The sequence below is a fragment of the Hirsutella rhossiliensis genome (assembly GCF_020360975.1).
Source record: "Hirsutella rhossiliensis strain HR02 chromosome Unknown scaffold00009, whole genome shotgun sequence".
NCBI classification, from domain to species: Eukaryota; Fungi; Ascomycota; class Sordariomycetes; order Hypocreales; family Ophiocordycipitaceae; genus Hirsutella; species Hirsutella rhossiliensis.
The window spans coordinates 355845-379205 of NW_025408675.1; the positions used below are offsets into that span (position 1 = coordinate 355845).

General features: G+C 58.8%; 5 protein-coding genes across 5 annotated transcripts; 2 read left to right on the forward strand and 3 right to left on the reverse strand.

Annotated features, from left to right (window-relative positions):
* Window positions 1-88: 88 nt before the first annotated feature.
* HRG_07869 (rasGEF domain-containing protein) lies at window positions 89-3771 on the reverse strand (the record flags this gene model as incomplete). The annotated part of the gene is made up of 3 exons (XM_044866340.1): window positions 89-1048; window positions 1130-3151; window positions 3232-3771. 3 exons carry the CDS (start codon window positions 3769-3771, stop codon window positions 89-91), a joined length of 3522 nt encoding a protein of 1173 aa, XP_044718229.1.
* A 12445-nt stretch (window positions 3772-16216) lies between these two features.
* HRG_07870 (UPF0588 membrane protein C20F10.02c) lies at window positions 16217-18495 on the reverse strand (the record flags this gene model as incomplete). Its single annotated transcript, XM_044866341.1, has 6 exons — window positions 16217-17219; window positions 17284-17621; window positions 17671-17783; window positions 17839-17992; window positions 18060-18263; window positions 18412-18495. 6 exons carry the CDS (start codon window positions 18493-18495, stop codon window positions 16217-16219), a joined length of 1896 nt encoding a protein of 631 aa, XP_044718230.1.
* An 811-nt stretch (window positions 18496-19306) lies between these two features.
* Window positions 19307-20045, forward strand: HRG_07871 (iron-sulfur cluster biosynthesis domain-containing protein; the record flags this gene model as incomplete). The annotated part of the gene is made up of 3 exons (XM_044866342.1): window positions 19307-19429; window positions 19478-19946; window positions 20008-20045. The coding sequence occupies 3 exons, from the start codon at window positions 19307-19309 to the stop codon at window positions 20043-20045; spliced, it is 630 nt and encodes a 209-aa protein (XP_044718231.1).
* A 1020-nt stretch (window positions 20046-21065) lies between these two features.
* Window positions 21066-21563, forward strand: HRG_07872 (6-O-methylguanine DNA methyltransferase, DNA binding domain-containing protein; the record flags this gene model as incomplete). The annotated part of the gene is made up of 1 exon (XM_044866343.1): window positions 21066-21563. The coding sequence occupies one exon, from the start codon at window positions 21066-21068 to the stop codon at window positions 21561-21563; it is 498 nt and encodes a 165-aa protein (XP_044718232.1).
* Window positions 21564-21875: 312 nt separating this feature from the next.
* On the reverse strand, window positions 21876-22428 carry HRG_07873 (cytochrome p450 domain-containing protein; the record flags this gene model as incomplete). The annotated part of the gene is made up of 3 exons (XM_044866344.1): window positions 21876-21925; window positions 21981-22027; window positions 22091-22428. 3 exons carry the CDS (start codon window positions 22426-22428, stop codon window positions 21876-21878), a joined length of 435 nt encoding a protein of 144 aa, XP_044718233.1.
* Between the last annotated feature and the right edge of the window lie 933 nt (window positions 22429-23361).

Genomic DNA, 23361 nt, shown 5'->3' on the forward strand with positions numbered 1-23361 from the left:
TTCGGCGCAAGGGAAGAAGGGCACGATAGAAGAGCGTTGATTCCTCTTCGTACGAGGACCAACGCATATCGGGGACTTCGGTTCGTCCTCAAGCCGGAGTAGGGGTCTGGCCACCTCGATCGCGGGACATCCACGCAAACAGGTCCGCGCGCGAAGCCCCTGATCCAGACGAAATGGGTGTCGGTGGCTCATTTTCTCGGCGGTGAGCCGACTCGCGCGGCTCCAGAAGCAAGCTCTTGCGATAGTACGTGACTTGCACGTTTCCTTGGTCGCCGTCGCGAACCCGCCGGATCTGCGCACCAAGCCAGTCCTGCATATCGGGCACCTCCATAAGCCGGTAAGGGATTTGGAATCGCTGAAGCTCCCCGATGATCTTGGCGGTTCGGCAGTGCTTGTCAAAGTTGACAACGGTTAAGCCGCCAGCGCCCGCGTCATCGGTCTCGGTGCCCAGCGACATCTGCTTGGTGGCAGGGTTGCCGATGTCGACAAATGTCAGGTCGGTCAAGTACATGCCGAGAAAGGGGAGGCATGGAGGGACATGGTCGTGCAGCCGCGTCCGCAGCACCTTGTGGTTCTGCGACGGCTCAACGATTTCCTGCATGGCACGCAGCATCTCCTTGCGCTTGAACGAGATGGCGTCCCAAGTCTTGCGCAGGCGGCTGATGGTGCTGCTGTTGAGGCTGCATATGATGGCCATCAGGCCATCGTAGTTGTGGAGCTCCAGGCAGTGGTGGGCAATCTTGATCCACTGCTTGATGACGGCCGCGCGCTTCTTGATTTCGGGGTGCTGGAGAATCGTCTCGGCCACCAGGTTGGACAGGTCCGTCGACAGAGACGACATGGCCTTGACGTGCGGTGCTTCGGCTCCGCCGTTCTTCATCCACTGCGAGGCAAGCAGCTCTTCCGGCAGAATGGAACAGAATATGGCCATCTGCCTGACAGTCAGCTGGCGGGCCAGCTCCAGGGGCTCAAAGTCCAGTATAGTCGGCGTGTTGCCCCCCGCCTTGAACGAGTTCAGCGTGTGCAGCTGGCTTTTGGAGATGACCGGCTGGGGTAGCGGTGTGTCCGCCGGCACATACTGGGCGATGGCCGTGTTCGTCTTGCCCATCGATGACACCAGCCGGGGTACCAGCAAGCCATGTCCGGAAACTCGCTTGGCCAGCTCGAGGAGCCGAGGCCCGGCCGTGGGGAGCACGGCGCCAAGTCTCTCCTCGGCAAAAGAAATGATGAGTTTCAGCGCCGCCCGGTCGGTCTGTTCCCTCCAGTGGGACTCGAGCCAGCCCTTGAAGGCGTTGTACACTCGGAGGCGGACGGGCGCCGACATATGAGGGGACTCGCCCACGTATTCGAAGCGTTCGATGAGGGCCTGTGTCAGCTTGACCGGCGTGCAGAAGAGCCGAAAGGTGAGGTAAAAGGTGGAGACGAAGGCAGCATCCGGCGTGGACTCGTGGGTGGTGAGCCGCTCAACCAGCGCTGGCAAGGAGCCGCCGGTGACCTGGCCCTCCTTGTTGAACATGAGTTCGTGCGCATAGGTTCTCTCGAGGAGCCTTGTTTCGACATCATCGGCCTCTTCGGCTTGCGAGAAGCTGCCCGTCATGCTCAGTTCTGACATGGACGGCTGGCTGCGCGGCGCCAGGCCATGGTCCGGCGTGGTAGCCCTCGTCGACGTCTGCGAAACAAGACTGGCCTCCGAGTCTCGGCTCAGGTACGTTGCGGTGCTCCCGGCACTCGAGGCCGCGAGGACGTCGAATCGCGAGGCGTGCATTTCTTGCTCGCTCCTTGAGGCATCGGCGCCCGACATGTGGTCGGCTGGAAAGGGAGCGGTGGAGCCCGCAGTCCGAGGACGGGGGGCAGGTCGGGCCGACGAGATGGATGAAGCTGCGCTCGAAACGTTGTCGTCGTGAACCGACGCCGGCCGGGAAGAACCGGGAGAGCGGCTCGGCGGCTGATGCTGCTCCGTGGGGATGCTGAGCTTGGGAACCCGAGGCAGCGGCTTATCGACCGCACCGAGGGTCCGCCGCCGAGGCGGCGGCGGCTCAGCAGCATTGCAAGACTCGCCAGGGCTGGTGGCATCGGACCGGCCCGTGACCGACGGGGTCCTAGTTCGCTCCTGCATGACGGCATCGAGGACGCTCAAATCGATTCCCAGCGCGTTCTCGCCCAGCTCAAACTCGAAGTCCCCCACCCTCTCGACGGCCGCCTTGGCCTTGGCAACGCATTCACCGGCGGCCCGCACGCAGCTTGTGGCCGCCATGAGTAGCGTAGCGTTGTCGTTGGGCATGATGAGATCCGAGCCATCCTCCGTGGTCGAGTGACCCAAAATGTCGCGGGCCGACAGCACCATGGTCTTGATCCGCTCAAACATGGCTACCCGGACATGACCGAGGGCGCTGAGGCTCGAGCTGTTGTATGCGCAGACACCGTCAATGACGGCCAAGAGCTCCCCACCGGACGTGGCTGATAATTTGATGGCGAGTGCGAGCTCGGGCCGCGAATGCGACTGCAGGTTCAGCCTGCCGATGAAAGAGCCTAGATGCGAGAGGAACTTATCGTGGCTTCGATTGAGGCGTTCCGAAGCCAGATGGTGCGGCCTGGACAAGGGCGAGGGACCGGCCAACGAGACGCGATGCGCCATTGCGCTAGAGAGGCGATTGGCCTGCTGCAGGCTTCCTTGCGACAGCCTGTTCTGAGCGGGGTGCACGGGAGCGTTGAGGGACGTGAGGCGTTTACCCCAGGGCGAGGCAGGAGCGTTTGCAGCCGAAGTCTCGCCCAGTTCCGATGCTGGCGCGCCGGGTCCACCGTTGGCGTCAAAGGTTGCTTGCTCGGCGGGGGGCGTCGGCGGTACATACGATTCCTCGGCGACGGTGGCCATGACGGTGACAGCGGCCGAGGCCCGAGACTTGGTGTCTTCGTCCAAGATATCGAGGAACCGGACGGCCTTTATGATGATTTTGAATGCCTTGAGAATCATCTCGTCGATGATGTCGTTGACGTCCTCCGGGGGCTCGAGGGCGCCCTTCTGACACTCCTGCAACCGTTTCGCCGTCTTGACCAGCAGCGAAAGTTCGGAGAGCAGCGACTTTCGAGCCCTTCGAAGCGAGTCACTGCGCAAAACAACGGCAGACTCCCTGTTCAGGCAATTTGTGCGTTCCTACGATCAACAGGGCGACAGGTTAGACGGTTATGCTCGGTGCCGGGGGGGAAGTCACGTCATGCAAGAGGGGGACATACCAGGAGAAAGCGGACGCCGGCGATGATGCCCTTCATAAACTCTTGGTTCCTGAAGATTTCATTGTCGTCCACGGACGTGCTCCGCAAAAGGTCCCAGAAATTTAGAAGAGCGTTGAGGAGGCTGCGCATGTCGTCGGGCTCGTAGGCATTGCAATAGTTTGTCGGCAGCCAGCCCCTGGCGCCCGTGGCCAGCAGGGTTCCGTCTGCCCATCCGTTGGTGTGAACCGAGTGCACCAGGACGACATCTCCCTCGTCAAGCGGCAGGGTGACGCTCGACTCGGCCATGGCACAACTGGGGCTGAAGGGGAAGAAGGCCCGTAAGAAGTTGTGGAAGAGGGGCGGGTCGACGGCCGCCTCGGGCGACAGGTCCTCCTGGGAGCCATTGGGAGTGGCGGGGGGAGTCATGTGGGATTGCAGATAGAGATCGACGTGCTGTTGCGACGAGTTGCACGATCCATTGGCAGCGTCTTCCAGCTGGGACGGGTGTATCTCGAGGGGCGCCACGCAAAGACTGGCTCGCTCAGCGTGATCGCTCAGCATTGCGCTCGCTGCGGGCGGCGAATGGGCTACTGTAGCATCGGACTGAGGTGGTCGGGAGGCCCTGGCTCTTCAACCACTGCCGGGCAACGGTCAGCCACGCTCGTCTATCCTCTCGTCGAGTTCAGGTCTTTCTGTTTGGTGTTGTCTGTTCTTTAGGGCAAAGGGAGCAAAAGTCGTCGCATCCAACGATAGTCTGTGTCGCGTTGCAATTCCAAAGTCGGTTCGACTGGAGAGGAGAAGGGGGTCAAGGGACAAGCGAAGGGGAAAGCTGGCAGCTAGGTACCTGAGAAGAGAAGGGCGTCGGACACCGCGATGGGATGAGGTTACCCGTCGAGGGATTCTGGAGAGCGAGACTCAACATCAGCACAAGGACAAACTCATAAGCGCGCCTCGAATGTTGTGGCAAGGAGTATCAAAGCGCGTCTGGAATGGAGAGAGAAGGCTCGAGGGAGAGTCCGTGGTGGAGCGCCGCGGCCATGGAATGTGTGAAGGCCGTCGTCGTCTTGTATTCGTACAACTGCGTCTTGTCGGGGCCGACGAAATGCGCGCCGAGGAAGACAAGTGTTGAAGAGAGAATAATCTGCATATTCCAGGACACGACGTACCGGTAGAAAGGCCGAAAGGCGTTGGTGGATGATGGAGGGGGTTGAGGCGAATGGTGTTTGTAAGTCACGGCAGCAAAGCTGGTCCCAACCGAGAGCGAAGCAGTCTCAAGTCAAGGTGCTCGCTCAATCGGCTGTGGGAAGGAAGAGAAGTGGTCGGTCAGCGCCTCGGCCTGGCAGTGAGGAGAGAGGGAGAAGGATGAAGAGTGAGGTGTGAAAAGGGCAAGTCAAGGTGCGGTGAGGGTCGAGGGTTGAATGAGGTGAGGCGACAGGAGCAGGCAAGGAGGAGGAACGGACGGGGCGATGTGGTCCGGGTCCCAGGCGCGGGGGACCTTGCAGCGCTGTGGAGGATGTACTGTACCTTGGCGGCCACTGACGAGGTGCTATCTTGGTCGTGGTGGGGAATGTACCCGTACACACGGTACAGCGGTCAAGGGGCCTTGAGGAAAAGGTACCTGCCCAAGCGGTGCTTCTCTTCCCTTTTGCCGTCGAAGAATACCTAGACGAATTGCTATGGATGGGCAACGGAAAGGATGGGAGTGGAGAGGCCGAGGGGAGAAGCGGAGTATGTACAGGTGGAGGAGGGGAGAGAGATGCAGGACGAGGAGCAAAAACGAAGAGCAAAAGCAACGACGTGGGGATGGATGGATGGATGGATGACTTGCTGGTCGACGGACCATCAAATCGGCTTGGCTTGTTTGGAGCACGGACAAGGCAGCCAGAAGAAGCCGACCGGGTGCCGGTGCAGGGGCTTGCTTTTGCTTGTCTCTTGTCGTCAGTCAGTCGGTTTTTTTTTCTGCGGGTCGAGGGTTCGGGACCCCTGCTGGCGGATGGGGCCCTGGCTTGGCGTTTTCTCGATACTGCTAGTACTAGTTGCACTGCCCTGCACACAGCGGTTGTCGAGTTACACGGCGATGGTACCAGTATTACAGGAGGTTTACGGGCATGTGCAATACGGGCACGCGACCTACAGTACAGACTTACATACGAAGTACAGACACACAGGGTTGGTATTGTAGACCTGACGCGGAAAGGCTCCGAGCGCGCCGCCTCGGTGCCGCTGCTGGCTCACGAGGCCGCCTGGTGCGCGTCAGCGGGCGGCGGCGGCCTGACATAGGGGTTTGGCCGCCCGATGCCGCGTCGGTCTGCCTGCCGCGGGACTAACATGGTGGAAGGGGGGAGGAAAAAGAACAGAAGAAAGGAAATATCCACGTACAGTAGGTACATACGGTGGCCGCTCCCCAGATTGCCACCTACCAGGGAGGCTTCGGAGCAAGGGTGACGATGGCGGCGCTGCCCCGGTTTCTAGTCTGTGCCAGGCAGGGTAGAGAGATGGCCTTAGCGGCGGCGTGGTGATGAGATGGCGTCTTTCAGATCAGGGGACTGATCGCCAAGATTCTATTTTTTTCTCTCATCAGGGAGACAGATTGTGGAGGGCCGAGGAGCAAGGGAGTCGGAGGAGAGGGCAAAGTGCGGGCTTGCGAAACACTTGCAAGAGGACAACAAGAAAAAATAAGGGTCGAGCAGGGACGAGCAGGGACGAGCAGCAAGACGAAGACGAAGAAGGAAGAAAAGGGGCAATTGCAGTGACGACGATCCCGGTTGGCAGCAAGAGGTTTTGCATTTGGTCCTCGTTTTCTCCCTTTCTTGTCTCTTTCTTCAGTTTCCCTCTGTATCGTACTCTGTCTGGTCTGCTCCCGGCCCGGTCTGATGGGCATCGCGTGTGCCATTCAGTGTGCCATCTACCTGGACATCTCTCTCCGCCCAGCCCCCCCCTTCTTCCTCCCCCCTCCCTCTGTCTCCCTCGCTCCCCCTCGCTCTTTATCTCGCCCTTGCCCTCGAGGGCTCAAGGTCTGAATCCGCACCACCCCTCGCCTCGTCCCTGTCTTTCGGGGATGATGGGTTGTCCAAAACGTGGCATGGGCATGAATGATGGTGTTGGATGTGGGGGGGCACGGAGGTGGTGGCCTGAGTGATGGACTCTTTGACGACGCCGTGGTACTTGACCATGGCGCACCAGTAGGTTCTCGAGCCACGGCTGTTTGCGTGGGACAGCACATGTGGGCTGCACTCACTCAGGTACCACTCAGGTACCCATCCATTTGTAGGCAGGTACGGACGGATACAGCGCTCAACTCTTACAAAAGGTGTTTTCCGTCGGTCAAACAAGCCTCAGCGGCCAGCAGATGCGGCTGCGACAGCCCCCCCCCCCCCTGTTTGAGAGTCTTGTACTTTGCATAGTACAGTACACACATGCTGCTCGGTGCGCGCTCTCGTTTCCAATGGTGGCTCCGGCGACGCTGGCGGCGTGACGAGAACGGGCTTGCTTGGTCCGGCAGTGTGCCGAGGGATCAGCTCATCCATCTTACCTTGCCGTGCCGTCATGTATGCACGTAGGTTCGCTCAGCGGGCGTACAGTACATACGGATAAGCATGTGCCGTGATGCTGAGGACTGAAGACTCAGGTCAATTGAAGGCTCACCAATGAATGTGCCTTGCCTTTTCTTTCCTGGAGCTTCACGTCCGACGGACTTGTTGGTGTTTGCAGGACAATGACATGCTGCGGAAGCGCGACGCGTACTGTACAGTACGTGCAAAAGGTGTCGGTGAGCCTCCATCTCGCGATGCCGAGGCCCGCCGTTGGTCGACCGGGAGTTGTATGGATGCATGGCTAACCATTGATTCGTACTGTACAGCGTCAAAGGGCCGGCCGTCCCAACCACGACCTGTACAGGACAGGGCAGTACAGTATTACTCGTGTGCGGCAGATACTAGGTAGTAATTAGGGCCAATCGATGCTCCTCTCGTCCATGGGCCTACATTGACTGTGTACTGTAAAATGCCTCGATAGCTCGCTCAGGCCCGTTGCATGCACGCATCACGCTCGCGTTAAAAGAAAGGAAACCGACTCCACCCAGGCACCGCCGCGGCTCATGTGCATGCATGGCATGGCATCCTCGTGCATGCGTCTTCTGGATACATACGGTCCCAGGCACCGCTTTGCCGTGCCTTAGAACATCCTGGCCTCAGGGGCAGGGAATCGGACCGTGCATGGTCAACCAAATCCGTCGTCATCAGCGCCGTGGCAACAGGTGACATGTCGCTCGCCCGTGCTCACTCGCTCCAAGCGACTCTCGCTGTTGTCATACACGTCGTGTTCAGCAGGTGCTTGGGGTAAAACAGTCGAGGCGGGCAGGCATGCTGGTCGCACTGTCGGCATGCACGCTTAAGACGACTCCCGTTGTCGACGCTAGGGCGTCATAACATGTTAGTTGTTAGTACATGTTAGTGCAGCTGCTGCGCACCGTGATAAATGCCAACAACTGCGCGCTGAAGGCTGCTGCTGGTTGCTAGGTAATTACAGCACGGTAGGCTGGCTTAGAGCGCCCAAGTACCTATCGAGTCTGTGGCCCGGGGGTCCCAACCGATGCGACCCAGACTTGCAACATGCAAGCGTGTGGGGAAGCGGAAGAGAGCCGGCTCCAACCAGAAGAAACAAGCCCCTTGCCCCTGCCCGGTGGTGCAATCCGCCCTGAGCTTACATACGAATACTCCGTACTGTGCGGTAGATAGGTCCGGAGTAGGTACTGTACTTTGTGCAAACCGGCAGAAGGACCTGTCTGCCATCAGGCGCCAAGGGGGCACCTACCGTACCTAAGGTACCTAACCTTACGTACTATACAGTGTACTGTGCGCCCTCGCCAACAGGGCAGCTGAGGGGGCAGGAGAATTGGCAAGGAAGGGACAAGGTGGAAAGGGAGACGGGCGAGTGCACAGCTCAAAGCCTTCACGCTCGCCCGTCCTTTGTCAGCCCGCTCGAGCTCATGACTGTACAGAAAATGTACATGAATCCGCCGGAGCTGAGTCGTCATGTTCCCGCTCGCTCAAGCGCGCGCGGAGAGTCCCGTCCGGCCGTTGCCCAAGCGGCACCCAATTTGACGGCTTGGGAAAGCTCATGCAGGCTTACACACATCATCACCACGCACGCTCACCTTTCTGTCACCGGCGAGGGAAGCATCTGCCGACGAACGATTCGGGGGGGGGCCGAGCCAGGCTAGCTCGTCCAACCCTGGCCTCTCTCCAGCAAAGGGTGGGTGCGTGAGTTCATCACCCTACCGGTACATGCGTAACGTATTCCGTACTGAACATTGGTACGGACGGCGGACGCTGATGAGCCTGCCCAGCCAGCACTCGGCGTCTTGGATGGAATCGATGCCCAAGGGTTCTCCATGGACATCCATGATAGGGGCCGCCGGGCCGCCGAAACGTACAGTACATGCGGACGATGGAACAAAGAGGCAAGGGAATCCGGGCGTTGTCTGCACAGAAAAAAAAAACGTGTAACAGACTAATACAGTACTCCGTACAGGACAGTACTGTATGGTCCGGAGGCGCGTGCTTGTACAGACAGGCAGTACAGGGGAGGGGCCCAAGTTTCACCTTATCCTTAAAGGCAAACTCGTGGCGGGTCCAAGACGCCGGTTCTGCCACCCCAAGACAGGCTCGTGGAACACCTCCCCGATGCTCCGGGAGAGAGGGCCTTGGCACAAGCCCAGCGGGATGCGGCACCAGTGACCACCCATCCATCTGGCGCCGGTGTGCAGGAGCCTACTGTACGAGCCTACTGTACATTTGGCCCCTGCACGTCGCGCACGACGCATAGGCCCAGACTGGGCGGATTGCTTCGAGGCGTCGCTCCGACGGGGGCGGGGGGAGGGCGCGTGCCTCGCTACTCGGGCTGTTGCAGCCAATATCGCATACTACCTACAGTACCTATGCATATATGGGATCATCAGGAGTGGTACGGAGTACGAGCACGAGTACAGCCTGCTGTTCTGTACACGATGGATTAACGAATACTCCGTACCGAGCCTTGGGTAGGTACATAGGTAGGTACTGTAGGTATGTAGGTAGGTAAGGTAGGCAACTTAGCTAGTCGCCCACAGAGCCAGCATTGATGCACAGGTTTCCTCCGTTAAGTTATATGCGCGGTCCGAGACACGCTTGCCGAATGGGATGAAGCCCACCAGGCCGCCTTTTTTACTGCAACTCACCTAGCGGGCTTAGCGGTGTCTCCCCCCCTCTCCCGGGTCTGACCGGCCCGCAAGTCCCCAGCGGCGCGCTAAAGCCGGCGGCCTGGCCATGCTACGCCGGGGATCCAAGGTAGACAGCCATAGTGTCGCGGCGGGCGAGGTACTTTGGACCTTTGCCTCGAGCACTGAGCGATGCCGGCGTCGTCGACAGGGGCATCCCGGACCAGCTCCGTGCCGGTCGGGGCTGGACTCTGCAAAGACCCGCTGCCGTGTCACTGAGCCGTTGTTGTTGTTGTTGTTGTTGTTGTGTATTTTGCGTCCAGCGGCTCAGGCCGCTCAGGTCTCCGCGAGGGAGCACAGGACGTGCTGAGCTAGTTACAGAGAAGTGTCCCGAATGAGTTCCTCGAAAAACCACTGTCCATCTAAATGCACCCAGCGCTCGTAGTTCGCTACCCGTGAACAACCCCTTCTGTCCCTATCCAGCATTTCATCGGCTCGATGGCGCTCGTGTCAAGCCTCGTACCCGTCAGCGGGATGTCAAGGCAAAGTGTCGGGTGGTCGCAGCCACAAAGAATTGGTCAACCCTTGGTTTTGTCCGGTCAGAATTCTCTCGCTCGCAGCCAAAACTGCTGCCGCAGTCCACGCTCCAGTAACCAAGCCGTGGAAATGACTGGGGAGCGGCGGCAGGGAAAAACTCTTGGAGAGAGGCTGGCTTTGCAGCTTGCCCTCAGGAGAAAAACCTCCGCAACCGGCCACCGTTGTTTAGAAGGGCGGGCCTTCCAGTGTCACTGAGCCACGCGGCAGCAGTCTTGGCTGTAGGGTAGGCACGGCACCGTGGCCAGTCTTGGGCAGAGCAGAGCACGACATGGCCAAGCCTCCCTTTCCCCTGCCTGGGCCCATGGCGTGGCCATGGTGGAAACAGGGCTCCGAGCAATTGGGAAGACGATGAAACCCCGGACTACGGACAAGAAGAGGGGGGAAGCAACACGAGGCCTAAAGGGGAAGCGGGGAGAGAAAGGCATCCGGATATCCTCCTCGACTGGCCCAAGACAGAGAAATGCTGTGATTCTGCCAGAGGGCCATCCCGTGGCCGACGCCTCCCTCTCTCTCCCTCCCTCCCTCCCCGGAGCCCGAGACACTTGGGCCGGTCTGCGAGGCCAGGAAACCCGACAGGGAAGCCGACTGTCTCTATGCCCTTTTGAGAGGCCAGGTGAGAGAGACGTGCTCATTTCCCACCTCGACCTCTCCCCGTCTTCTTCCCCTGTCTGTCCGAGACACGGCTCACGAGCCGCGGGTTTTCCTTTCTTTTCGTCCCGAATCATCATGACGTTTCCCATGCTCCCCCCCGTGTCGTCGCCGCCTCGCCCAACGCAACACAGGGCAATATATCCAAGACCTGCCCAACTGTATGACTTGGCCGGCAGGGCCCGAGACAAGCAAAACGTGGCAGCTTGACATGCACTTATACGGAGTACAAGAACCCACTCACGGCCTGGATGCGTGACTCGTGTCCAAGGCTCGTCTGTGCCGTGTAAAGTAGCATGTGATGGATGTCCTGGGCCTTGACAGGATGGCAGCAGTCTGCACCGCGCCTATGATGGATGATGGACGGGTATGCACGTCCAGGGGTATTGCGGTCCACCAACCACGTCGGCTATATATGTAAATGATGCTCCCTCTCCCCTTCCCCCTCGTCTTTCTTCACCCACGCCCCGTTGGTGACACGGACCGATGATAATCTCCTCGTCGCCATGGCAGGCGAAGCGAACCGGGGGGACCGTGGGCATCAATCTCACGCGTCCGTCACGGCGGCCTCGCTGCCGATGAGCAGGGGGGGTATCGCAGCCCAGCAAGCCTCTGCTCTCGCCTCCCTCCCACGCCGTTGGAGCGGCCGACGAGGGCACATGCTCGGAGATAATATGCCCATATGTATATGTAGACGCCGGACCCCTGTCGGCCTCATCACCTCTTGTCCCATACGGGAGTGCGCACTCCGGCCGGCCCTATGGCCAGATGCGACGACGACGACGTCGACGACGAGGCGTAGACTGGCTGTAACCAACGTGTCATGCTTCTCGCACATGGGAGGCCAAGCTAATGCTACGGCCCGCTGGCATGCAAGACGTTGTCCCATCGGGGCAGCGCGTGCATTATCGCCGCCGCCGCCGCCGCCCCTGGCCCTGACGACGTCGTCGTTTGCGTGCCTGTACTGTAGACCGTAGACTGTAGGTATGGACGGAGGAGATACGGGGGGGGAACTGGAGAGCCGCAATCATGGCCCCGGCCCTGCTGTGTCTCTCCCCCTGCCCTTTGCGTCCTCTCTCTCTCCCCGGCTTTGCCCTGCCGTCCCGTGTCTCTCTGCTTGAACTCCCCCCATCCCCCGTCGCCGGTGGCTCCGCATGTACGACACCTGGAGCCAGCCGAGGGCTGCAAGATCCAGGTGCGTCCGAGCAAACCCCCCGGGCAATCTTTCGGCTCCGCCGTCGTCGAGGTTGCCCGGGAGGAGAGAGAGCCTGGCTGCGGCGACAAAGCTCATCCACCATGGACAAGAGGCACGTTACGGACAAGGCATTGTAGTCTATCCTTGCTGGACTGGTCTGCTGTGTACAGCAGATGCAACGTCGGGCCCCCAGAAATGGAACAGGAGGCTCCAGGGGCCTCGGAAACTGGGCATTTCCCTGTGACGGGTGTCCCAAGGGGACAGAGCCAACATCCACGCCGGCGGCCATCATATTCCCATGTGCGGGCATCCGCGTCCTTGTACGAACCAACCGCGCGGCCAACACGCCGTGTCCCATCTCCGGGTGCTGACTATTAGACTGCATGTCGCTCGAGTCACGTTGCTTCTCCGGTTTTTCTTCTTCTCGTCACCGCACACGTATCTCGGCTTCTTCCATCCCCACACTCCCCCAATCTCGGTCTGGAGATGCTGGACCGGGATGTGCGTGCACGGCTCAAGGGATCGTCTGGGAGACAGGGTGCTGTGTGTACATAAAGCTTTGGGTGCTGCGCCGAGCCGAGCGAGAAGGCTCCCCAGCCCCGGCGGGCACGGAGCACACGATGCTGGGAGGCAGGCAACGAACGGTGATGTACGGACTCGGCATCAGTCCATATATTGCTCCTCTGTCTGTCCCCGGGGGTCCGGATGTTGTTTGCTGGACACGACGCAACTCGACGGATGACGGCGTCTGGATGGCGTCTTTGTCAGTGGCGCTCCATCGTGACTCGGAACAACGGAACAGCGGGATGGATAGGAGCCAGGCTCGACGAGATCCCTGCTGAGAGGATCCAGTTGGGCACACAATGGATGAAGCGAGATTGCCCTGCCACGCCCGTCAGCCAATGCCAACTGACACGGGCTGCTGCGGCAAGAGTCGAGATGTCTGTTCCAGCCATCTACAACTCGAGTTATGCCTTGGCGATATGGGATATGAATCAGACGTCGACTCCAGTTTATGCCTCAGCGCGCACACGCGGCCCCCGGCCGACGCCGAACCAGCCCCCGGCCCGCAAATCTGGGCCTGCTCGTATAGCTGCCGGTAGACCAGCAGCGCTAACAGTGTTCGGCGTGTAAATGGTACGACAATCGATGACGGACTAAACAGCGCGGGTTGGCCAAGGGACTAAGACGAGAATAAGAAAGGACGGGCCGGGTTCGCCCCAGGGCCTTGGGGAGGCGGGAAGAAGGGGGCATGGGGGCCAAGTCCCACCGGCTTGGGCCCAATGATCGGCGGCCGCGCCAACAAGAGAACCATCGGGATAGCCGGTCGGTGGGAGAGGAGGTGCCGGAGACTATATTAATTACAGTGGACTACGAATACAGCTGGACAACTGCAGTAGAGTAGACAGAACGGTTGGAGCCGCCCATGGGAACGTCTTTGCTGGATGGATGGATCTTGTCTCAGGCTGCCCAGCGTTTAAACGCCGTTGGCGCTGTACACACGGAGCACACGGAGCATACACGCGGCACGTTGGGGCTGGCTGGTGGTTGTCTATGTAGGTAGTAGGTGGTTAGTTAGTTAGTTAGTTGGAGCAGCCAAGTTGCGTGGTGCTTTTCAACGAGGGAGAAGAAGAAAGCACATTTATTTTATTACTGTAAATGCTGCATTACCCACCCACCCAACGAGCAGACAGGCAGGCAGTTTGTTGGCTGTGTCGAAGATGGTCGTCCATGGCATGGCCGAGAAGCGCCAACTGGACTTTGATGAATCATCCGTGTCTGGCCCATGATTAGGCGCCTTGCATCCGCCTTGCATCCGCCTTGCATCCGGCATCGAGCGGTTATCAGATGATGACCGGGTGGAGCCGAAGAGAAAGAGTTTCGAGGTGCAGGCCTGGACTCTCGGCCTTGGAAAGAGGGGAAGAACCCTGATGGCGCGGGTGCTATCGTGACGATGGAGTCCGACTGACTTGCAGCGTCCATCGTCGCCTTTGACACACACAAGGCGGCCGCCGAGGCCCTCCTCCCTCGGCCTCCCACGGCTCGACAGGATTGTTCCTTGGACACGACGAGCGCTTGGCCCGGCTGAAGAGAAGAAGAAAAAGGGGTCGAGCCAGGGTAGACCACCGCTGTCGAGCCTCTCTCTCCGAGGAGCCCTTGACCTGGCCAGATGGCGGCGTGGCCACAAAGCCGAGGACCCCATGGACCCATTCTCCCCCACAGCACTTGCGAGGGAGATGCCTGGAGGAGGAGGGAGGAGACGAAGCGACCATTTGGCCGGGCGGGCGGGCGGGCCCTTTCTTTGCCAACCTTTTTTTCTGCAAAAGGTGCGTTGTTGGTTGGCCTGGAGATGGATGGATGGATGGATGGATGGATGGATGGATGCGGGTGCATGCAGCAAGTACGGAGTAGTACAGTATAGGTTAGGACATGCAGTTAGTTGGAGATGGCTCTCTCTCTCTCTCTCTCTCTCGTGTGTGTGCATGTGTATGTGTATACTGTACTACGGTATATACGTTATTACGGGATAGTATATGTAATTATAGTAGGTATGTATGGCTCGAGTCGCGCCCCCAATGTCGCTGGTCCGCGCAGACAGACCCAGACCCCAAAGACCCCAAAACCCAACACTCATCACTCATGCATTGACACGTCGAATTTCCTCGGACTCGCGCAGGTGGTCAAAACGGCGCACGGTTCTCGCCCGATGCCGCGTGGTGAAACGACCTTGTCCCACGCCAACGGGAGGCGCATGAAACAGAATTTTGACAGGAGCAAAATACCCCAGCTTTCTTTGATGTGGCACGCCTTGATTGGGGCAGATTTTTTTTTTACACGTAGCATCATCATCATCATCATGCGTACATACCGTATGCAGTATATACAGTATATGCTCACCTATATATCCATCCAGCTGGACACCAGCTATCACGAACACAGTAGGCAAAATGCATGTCCACATGTAATTATTCATGTACAGCCTGCCTGTGTCTGGAGGATGCATGCATGCGTGCATTTCCAGAGAGACAGCTAGACACACACACACACACACATCCCTGCATCAACCGGTGGACGCATTAAAACCACTCGGCGGATCCTGTTTCGTTTTTTTTTTCTTGCATGCTGCAACACGTTGGCCGATGCCATATGGTGTGACCGACAGACATGGCAAAAAGAGGAAGAGGAAGAGGACGAGACGGCGGAGGACGAGACGGCGGAGGACGAGACGACGGAGGCACGAGACGGAGGAGGCACGAATAGGGGCAACGCCCCGCCACGCCAGAGCAAGACGGTCAGGGGCCTTCCCGGCTCCGAGCTCGCCCTCTCTGCATCGGCTCCCACCAGAGTGTTCCCTCCCCTCCATCCTCGAGGCTGTGCTCCATCCATCGACTGACTGAGTCTCCTGCTCGCCAGGCGTCGTTTATAATAGACTATAATGCATGTCGCCGCAGGGACGAGTCTCGAGTCGCCACTGCCGGAACCGTCATTTGCCTCTGTCTGTGCGCACTCTGCGCTGCATCGTGAGCCCGTTTTTGTAACACGTCATTTTCTGCCTGGTTTTTCTCCTTCTTCTTTTCCCTCTCTCCCTTGCTTTCTTTTCCTTCCTCGTCATGCATGCCGTCCACCACCAGGTCCCCTATTCCTCTCGCTCGGCAGCCCCCTCGCCCGCTCCGGAACCGCTCCCCGGCCCAGCCTTTCGGTCCTGCTCGCTTGCGGGGAATGTCTGCATGTGTGTGCCTCTGTCCAGAACCCGCATGCCAAATCCTTCTGGCCATCATCTGTCGCCGTGTGTGAGGGCGTGACCATGCGTCTGTGTGCTCACACTTGCAGCGGCATGGCTGTCGTTGGCCTCCGCAACCCGCCTCGGCGCAGACAACGGGACCCTTCACCGCCGTAGCAAACCTGTGCTTGCTTGCTTCTTTTGTCCCTTTTCTTTCCTTCTTGGCCTTGGAACAAGCACAGCTCCTCGCCTCTAGTGAGAGGAAAAAGAAACGATACTGTCTTCCCGTCCCGCCGCCGTCTGTTTTTAGCCCATGGTCTGATCCACCGAGCAGACCAGCGTGCACAAAATGCCCATCTCAAGGCCACGGGCCTGTGTGTCATTGTGTGGTGTGTAGATGGCCGTCTGCCCCGTCATGTCTTGCCTCTTGAGCTCGCGAGCCTCCAGGCTGTGAATCAGCTCCACCACTTCAATCGGCCAACAGCTTTTGCGCCCCTGACAGTTCGCTTCTCAGCCTGAGCGAGGTCAAAAGACGAGTACGAAATAACAAGCGAGGCAGCAGGATGAGCCACTCCTTTGCACCCCCGCGTCGTCGCAAGGCTGCAGCGTGCGTTGAACAAGGCAGACGGTCCGCCAGCTGACTTTTGCGTCATTGGATTTGTCTCTCTATCATGACGCGTACATCGCCCACGGACGTCCTTGCCATCTTCTTCAGGAGCGTCCTCTCGTCTGCCTCCCGGAACCTGTCCCAAGTGTCCAGTCCCTCTTTCGCCTGGATGCTCAGCGTCTCGTAGCCTTGCTTGATGACTTCGGTCACCTGGTGCGTCGTCAGGTTGCTGAGCTTCTTCTTCGACGACGTGCCCCCTTCCGTGAGCATCTGCTTGTAGTGCGTGCTCACGTTGATGAGCGTGTCGATCGAGTTGCTCTTGCGGTTCTCGAGCCTGTACTTTTCCTTGAACTTGGTCAGCATCTCGCCCGATTCTACAACCTTGTAAAACAGGTCGTCGTATGCGGCCGGGGTCGGCAAGAACGCCTCGCCAGCGGACAAGGACAGCGCGAGTAGGTTTACGACGTGGTCGAGCAGCGTGTCTATGTGGGACAGCTCCTTGAGGTCCGACGTGTAAGTCGCGAGGAACCGGATCAAGGCCAGCAAGGACCGGAACAGCTCCGACCAGTGGTACTGGAGACGGGTGCGGGAGCGCGACAGGTACGATATGATTCGCAACATGATGCCGACACATAGTGTATAGAGGCTGACGTCCAGCCGCCGCCGCAAGTTGTGGTTGATGCCGTCAATCATCGCGTCGAGGATGCATGCCGCAAACACCCGTTCTCCCTTGACCACGGGCAGAAAGGGTTGCCGTTGGCGGCAGAGGCGCACGTTGGCCTTGGATTCGTCGCTGCAGATCCTCTTGCAGATGACCAAGTCTTCAATCAGCAGACGAAATACCATCAGGTTGACATGAGCGTAGTTAGTCGCGCGGTTGGAGAGGTAGGCGTGTTGCAGCAGATACGACGTCAGCCCCAGAAAACTCGCCATCGGCTGCTCCTTTCCCTCGTCACCAGAGAGGGTGACGAGGTTGAAGCAAAAGAGCTTGTTCGCGTGGCAAAAGTCGTAAGTTGCCAGCAGGACGGTCGCGTTCTCTCCTGGCCTGGTCTTGTCAACAGGGGGGGCTCCTCCCATGGGTCCCTGGCGGTGGAGGGCGGCTGGCTTACAGTTCCGAAAACATCTGCTTTGCAGTCTGAGCATCGTACACGGGCTTCTTCTCGGGCTTGGGCCCTGGCACCATGGCGCCAAGTCCAATCATGATTAGAGTGCTGCTAAATGTCCAGCCTTCTGGCAGATCGTCCTGAATGTCGACGTAGTCGGAAAGCAAAGCTTGGCACGTGTAGCCGACGCAGCGGATGATCTTTTGGATCGTCGATTCGTTGACAAAGTCGTTTAAGCGAAGCTGGTACGGATTCTGAAACTCAAACTTGTTGTAGTTGGCCAAGAGTCCGAGCAGCGTAAACGGTCCCAGCACCTGGCCGGCAGACTTGGAATCTTGTATAAACTGGACGGGCATGAGCGCGGCGCAGAACCCAAGGGGCGGGCACATGTACCTTCATGACCGAAGGAAAGAGGTCTCTTTGGATGAGGTACGTGAGCAAGGTCGTCTGGTACGCGCCCGCAGTCACCGCCAGAAGCACCTCGACGGCCTTGTGCCGCAAGTCCACTGCGCCGGCATGAGTAAAGCTGGCTGACGTAGGAAGCCCGAGGATGGCGCTCACAGTCCGCCCCATTCCGCAAGATGCCGTCTAGGGTGCTCACAAAGTCGGTGAAGACGGTATCGATGTGGTCGAGCCCGGCCAGGACGTTAATGATGTCGGAGCTCGGGTGCGCATACTTCTTGGACAGCAGGCAAGAAAGGAAAATGGTCAAGGTCTAGCCAGGGTGGTGGTTATCAGCACGGCAGCCTTGCCAGCGGGGCTGGTCGCCGAGGGACACGTACATCCAAGCCATGCAGGGGCGCGAGGCCCTGGCCCGTCTTGACCGTCCCGATGGCTCGTGCAAAGACATCTCTGGTCCGGCCCTCGAGCAGAAGGGCATGGGAGGGGGGCAAGTCGTTGAGCATCCTTCGCAGGGTCGAGCGGTCGGGCCGTAGGAGGAAGAACTCTGTCCAGAAGCCGTCCGACTTGTCTCCATCTTCGTCGTCCTGGGATGCAGCCTTGAATCAGCCGATGCGCGTTTGTTGCCGCGGCGGAGCGGGTGTACCTTGAGCGTTTGTCGCGACAAGCCATTAGCTCTCGGAAGCTCGCGCTGGACGCCAGGCGGGAGGGGGGAGAGGAGAGAGAGGGGCCAACCTTGAAGAGGGAGGAGTAGAGCTCGACAATCTTGGGCGTGAAGACCTCGGGCGGAGGCTGGCGCGTAAGAGGTGACGCCTCCATGAGGCGGCTGGAGCGAGAGACACAAGCTGCATCCAAGAATGGCCGTAAGACGATGTCGGAGATGGATGAGCGACTTGTTGCAGCTCGTGGGGCTCTACAGTGTGAGGGCGCCGTGAATGAAACTGTGCGTTTCTGCATTATATACCAGGTAATTCCGTGCGTGTGTCTGAATTCGCACTGTGCCCGCATTCCGCATCGCGTCTCTGATCAGGTGGCTTTCGACCGAGGAACGAAATACCATCTCTGTATCACAGTAAGTTACAAGCCTGGAGGTCTATGGCAGGTTTATGTCGCGTAATGTCGCCTGGGCCCCGGCGAGTCAACGAAATCCGACGTCCTGTGTCGAGAGTACTGGTTGACTGATGGCCGTAGAAGCAGCAAATGGTGACCAATCATACGCATGCAGTATATCCCTCTACTTTGGCAGTTTAGGTGCCCTATCTGGACACGTTAAAACATGCCCTACCAGGCATATCATCTACGGATATAAAACGAGAAGCGGCTGGCGACTTGGCAGACGACAGCCAGACAGACGCACACGTGTAGAGGTATAGGGTAGGGCCCTGCTAATCCTTTATAATCATCCAGCACTTGCAAAACGTAAGGCGCCAGATTACCAACTCCCGCCCTCTGATTGGCTCGGGTGACACCGGCCTGGTACACAAGTCAGCCGACTTGAATGGGCCCAGTTACCGCCGCTCCGAAGGCAAGGCCGGGTTCTCGAAACCCCCGTCACCAACAATGCCCTCTCTTCACTTTCACCTCCAGTCATCGAAACAGCCGCGCACTCCCCGCCCTGCATGAATTCAAGATGAACGCCTCTCTTTCTGTGGTCCGCGCGGCTATGCAACACGGTCGCCGCCCCCTCTGGACCTTGTCGACGTCGACGCCGAGAATCGCCGCCACCGCCTACCACTCGTATCCGCTGCCCACCGCAAGCCCGCCTCGGCCCGCCTCGGTGCCCGAGACGCCCATTACGCAGCCCGAGCCCCTGCCGCGTGTCCACGAGACTAGGCCGCCGCCGCCGTCGCCTTCAGAGCCGGCCGCCGCCGCCACGGCGCTCCAAACCTCGTCGCAACAGCCGCTGCCCAAAGTGGTGGGGACGGATGCCGCGCCGGCCGCAAAGCCCAAGGCCGCGAGGCCCCGGCCTAAGCTGCGTGCCCGCAAGGCGGCCATACGGCTGACACCAGCCGCCGTGGAGCAGCTACGCGCCCTCCTCGACCAACCGGAGCCCAAGCTCATCAAGGTGGGCGTGCGAAACCGGGGGTGCAGCGGTCTGGCGTACAACCTCGAGTACGTCGACAAGCCCGGCGCGTTCGACGAGACGGTGGAACAAGACGGCGTCAAGGTGCTCATCGACAGCAAGGCCCTGTTCAGCATCATCGGCAGCGAGATGGACTGGGCCGAGGACAAGCTGAACCAGCGATTCGTGTTCAAGAACCCCAACATAAGTATACACACTCCGTCCCCAAGTCGTACATGGGTAACGAGACGAGAGGCTGACTTGCACAGAGGAGCAGTGTGGCTGCGGCGAGTCATTCATGGTATAGGACGACGCGGTGTGCGAATGCAAAACGGCAACCGGGCCCATAGGCATACACGTCCCTCTATGAAGCCGGCAATCCAGCGAAGGGCCGGCGCGAAGAGACACCAGAGCGGGCATCATGGAGGTGGATGTTATCAACTGCCGGTGTCTCGGCGTCGACCCGCAATCGGCTATGCTGGAGAAGACTCTGCGCAGCCGCCTTCTCCTTCCCTTTTTTCTGTTACTCTTATTTGCGCATGGGTTTAGATATGGCGGCTAGGAACGGCCCCGTGGCAGTGTGGCATTGGGACATTTGCGAAAGGCGACACAGCATCGCTCGGCGCAACGCTGGCGTTGTCGGGCTCCTTGGTTTCACGCAGGCAGCGGAGCAGCAACGCCACTTTGTGTTTTCTACGTGTTCTAGTTTTCATGGGTAATGTTTGATGCCCGGGCTGGGGCTTGCCTTGGCCATTATTGCCGACTTATCAGCCATAGAGAGGCTTGAGAATGGTTGTCACTGCCCTGTGCTTTCCTCAAGGCACACTTGATAGAAGAGATGAAGGATTGAATAGAACATTAAAGTCATCAATCAGAAGCTCCGTGTACTGTAAGCGGCCCGCGTGGCGGATCTTGCACCTCGCCATCTTGCTCCGAAGCCGACTCTCGCACGTGACCTGGCGTCTTTGGTGTTGCTCTCGATGTCTGGCGGCGCCGTACGTCACGCGCTATTTATTAGGGCGTCATTGCCGCTCACGCTGTGCTGAGGAGCCCTTCCTTTACTCACCACCCTTTCTCATCGTGCATTCTCCTTCGAAGCACACGTGTATGAAAGTATCTTGGTCGCTCTCTTTGCCTGCTGCCTTCCTTGGCTCGACGAATCTCCCGGCTCCCTTTCTGCATTCATCGTGCAGCTTGCAGCTGTCGAGGTCGTGCAACTCGACTTACACGGCTGCCGGCATCCCATCCCGGTCATTTCACCGCTTCTTCTCCAAGAGGAAAAGACCAGGACCAAGTCACCTCTTCCCCCCGTCTATCAGCTTGCCAGATGGCTGCCGGCAGGAAGCGCATGCAGGAGAGCGCGTCCCCAGCCCCGGCCCCCAAAGTCGCCCGGACAAATGCTATCAGCTACCCTGCCACCGCCAAGACCGCCAGGAAACCGGGTGAAATCGTCCTCGACAGCGACACAACAGCCCAGCTCGCCCGCATAGCCCAATCCGACCGCTCCGCCTACGAGAAGCGCGTCTGGACAGCCTTGTGCCACATCCCCAAGGGCTGCGTCACCACGTACGGCCTGCTATCTGCACATCTGGGCTCCTCGCCACGGGCCGTCGGCAACGCCCTACGGCGGAACCCCTTCGCCCCGGACGTCCCTTGCCATCGCGTCGTGGCGTCGGGCATGAGCCTGGGCGGGTTCAAAGGCAAGTGGCCGCGCGACGGCGAGGGAATCACGCTGGATGAAAAGAGGCGGTTGTTGAGGAGTGAGGGCATCCGGTTCGACGACAAAGGCAAGGTCCTGGGGACGCCGTGGGTAGGGTGGATGTAGAAAAGCTCGGTAAACAAGCACGTGTTCGCGAATGGTTGTTAGAAAATGTCGCAAATTTATTTTGCTCGCATCTCTCTATTGCCGGCCAACCAGCTCCAAATAAACAGGCAGACTTTTCGGTAAAGGCATGACGATGACGAGTGCGCGGATTTCCTGCTGGGGAGGTTGTTCAGACATATCGTGGTGCTTGCGTCGGCTTCGGACACATAGTTCAGGGTGTGAATATGTCTCTTCCCCCTGGGGCTCATACTGAGCCACCAGCACTCCAAGAGCCGGCGTTCCGATAATTTCAGTTTGCCAAGATTGAGCGTTCTATTCATCACGGTACTCGGTTCTCTCGAAGCGCTGCGCAACACGGACAACTGACATCGGGGTCAGCATTATAGCAGTCTGACCAGCCTTGGAACTCATACTCACGGCAGAAAGCCATCTCCGTCAGGGCGAAGTTCTGACCGACGCAGATCCTCGGCCCCCCGTTAAACGGCAAGTACGTCCACGGTCTTAGAACTCATTGATCCCATCGATACGGGATGAAGACGGCGGGGTCCGCAAACTGGTCAGACACGACTAGATACAGGTTTCTGCGGCCGTGTATCCCCAGTGTGTGGATGGTCACCGTGTCCCCATTGAGAAGCACAATATCGGGCTCGCCTGGGGCGCCGGAGATCATCGTGGTTTGTAGCGCCTGGCGCATGTTCAACGGTACGGCGGGGTGCAGACGCAGTGTCTCGTTGAGAACGTTGGTGCCATACTTGCGGTCTTTAAGGGTCTCGTATGTTGGCGTCCCGGCGACTCCCAAGACGTCGAAGACGTTTACCCAGTCTTGCCCGTGCTTCGAGTCAGGCGGACAGCTCGTAATGTACATGGCCGCGGTGGTGTCCCGGCCTGCTAGAAGGACCGACGTGACCTAGTTGCGGATGGCCTTGGGGTCCTTGAAAGAGCGGGCGATGCTGTGTAGCGATGTGTACTGCGAGTCGGACTTGGAGAGTTCTTCAAGCTCATGCATGCTAGGGCAAGGAAACCGCTCGAGCGATGATTGGCCTGATAAAATCTTCAGTTTTGCGGATGGACTGGTAGTAGGCTCCTTTGGGGACCAAGGGGGTAGTAGGGCTACCGACTTCTGGCGCCATTGTAGATCTGAAAGATTTGTTCTACCGCTGGGCATTGGATACGTTATCGGAATTTCTATGGGGAGAAACCGACAATAGCCTCGACAAGTCAGCGTCCTCGATTCTTGTTAGACTTTAGACTGTCTTCTCGTTGATATGTCAGTCCCTATCGCGGGGCGGACAACGCAACACGCACCGCCCAACCAATCAAAATGTTCATCTCTGTCTTGAAGTAATAAGCTCTTCCAAGGCAGACGCCCAGCACATGTAACAATTCCTGATTTAATAAAGGTGAGTCCCGACTGCACCGCCTGTACGGAGTACTACCTGCCGCACCTTTGTACAGCACCTGATGGTCCGACGTCTCTGACAGGGGGTTAATCTCAATCTGTATGGCGTCGCGCTCGAGGAAAGATCTTGTAGAGCTTCTAGATTATCTCCTTGGCGGCCTCGACGCACTGCTTGCTAAAGTCGAGATGGCGGTGGAGGCGGCGGGAACCGAGGCGGATGAGCTTGTGTCGATGGAGCACTTGATTGTGGGCGTATGCTCCGGAGTTGATGGAGAGGATAATTAGAAGTCGAGCAGCTCGATGCGTACATGTAGTTGTAGGGAGCATCTACTCGATACAGTCATACCTTGCCTGCAAGTATCCACCGGAGCACACAAGCAGCACGGTACATGCCAGACC